The sequence below is a fragment of the Poecilia latipinna genome, unplaced genomic scaffold (assembly GCF_001443285.1).
Source record: "Poecilia latipinna isolate Pla-1442-1.1 unplaced genomic scaffold, P_latipinna-1.0 Scaffold8760, whole genome shotgun sequence".
Taxonomy (NCBI): domain Eukaryota; kingdom Metazoa; phylum Chordata; class Actinopteri; order Cyprinodontiformes; family Poeciliidae; genus Poecilia; species Poecilia latipinna.
In genome coordinates, this window is record NW_015121376.1 from 1 (window position 1) to 1,126 (window position 1,126).

At 48.9% G+C, this 1,126-nt stretch overlaps 1 protein-coding gene across 1 annotated transcript; it reads right to left on the reverse strand.

Moving 5' to 3' along the window:
• Positions 1-13: 13 nt before the first annotated feature.
• On the reverse strand, positions 14-1,120 carry LOC106944377 (E3 ubiquitin/ISG15 ligase TRIM25-like; the record flags this gene model as incomplete). Its single annotated transcript, XM_015027501.1, has 1 exon — positions 14-1,120. A coding segment is annotated over exon 1 (1,056 nt), but the record flags the coding sequence as incomplete, so codon positions are not given.
• Positions 1,121-1,126: the final 6 nt, after the last annotated feature.

Sequence of the window (1,126 nt, forward strand, 5' to 3'; positions counted from 1 at the left end):
TTTTTCTCCATGCGTCTCTCAGGACGTCCTGTAGTTTGTCTCTGAGCTCTGACACAGCTGCTGTCACGTCCTCAAAGTGTCTCAGAGGACGGATGTTGATGCTGGATGAGTGTGTCGACTCCCTGAGTGCTGGCAGTGAGGGGTAGTTGAGGAGAAACTGGGTGTGATCCTCTGTGTGTGAGAGCTGCTCCAGCTCAGCGTCTTTCCTCTTCAGCTCAGTGATCTCCTGCTCCAGCTTCTCCTGAACATCTTTGACTCGACTCACTTCAGTTTCCTGCTGGGATCTGATCTGCTGCTTCACCTCAGAGCTTCTTTCCTGGAGGAGACGGATCAGCTCAGTGAAGATCTTCTCACTGTCCTCCACTGCTTTATCAGCAGAGACATTGATGGCCTCCACCTCCTGTTGAAGCAGCTTCACATCTTTCTCTTGGTCCTGGATTCTCTGATGGATTTGTTGTCGACTCTCCTGGAGCTCCTTCTGCTTCTCAGCCATTTCTGCTGCAGCTGGGACTGTTTCATGGCCTTTATGTTCATCCATAGTGCAAAGAAAACAGATACACTGCTGATCAGTACGACAGAAGATCTTCATCACCTCATCATGACGAGAGCAGATGTTCTCCTGGAGAGTCTTTGAAGGATCCACCAGTTTGTGTCTTTTTAATGGTGGAGCATCATAGTGAGGTTGGAGGTGATTCCTACAGTAGGAAGCTGGACATGATAAACAGGACTTGACAGCTTTCCTCTTCCTCCCAGTGCAGACATCACAGGCCACATCTTCAGGTCCAGCATAGCAGTGATCAGCAGGAGCAGCTTGGAGTCCAGTCTTCTTCAGATCCTCCACTAAAGCAGCTAACATGACATTTTTCTCCAGACCAGGCCTTGGTATGAACTCTTTCCTGCACTGAGGGCGACTGTGGATTTTCCTCTGATTTTCTCCATCCCAAAAGTCTTTAATGCAGTCCATACAGTAACTGTGTCCACAGGGAATAGTCACAGGATCCTTCAGGAAATCCAGACAGATGGGACAAGACAAGCTGCCTTGGTCTAGTTGAACTCCTCTCTGTGCCATTTCAGCTCTCAGTAACAACGACTGTGTGAGTTTCTCCTCCTTACTACAGCAGCTGGT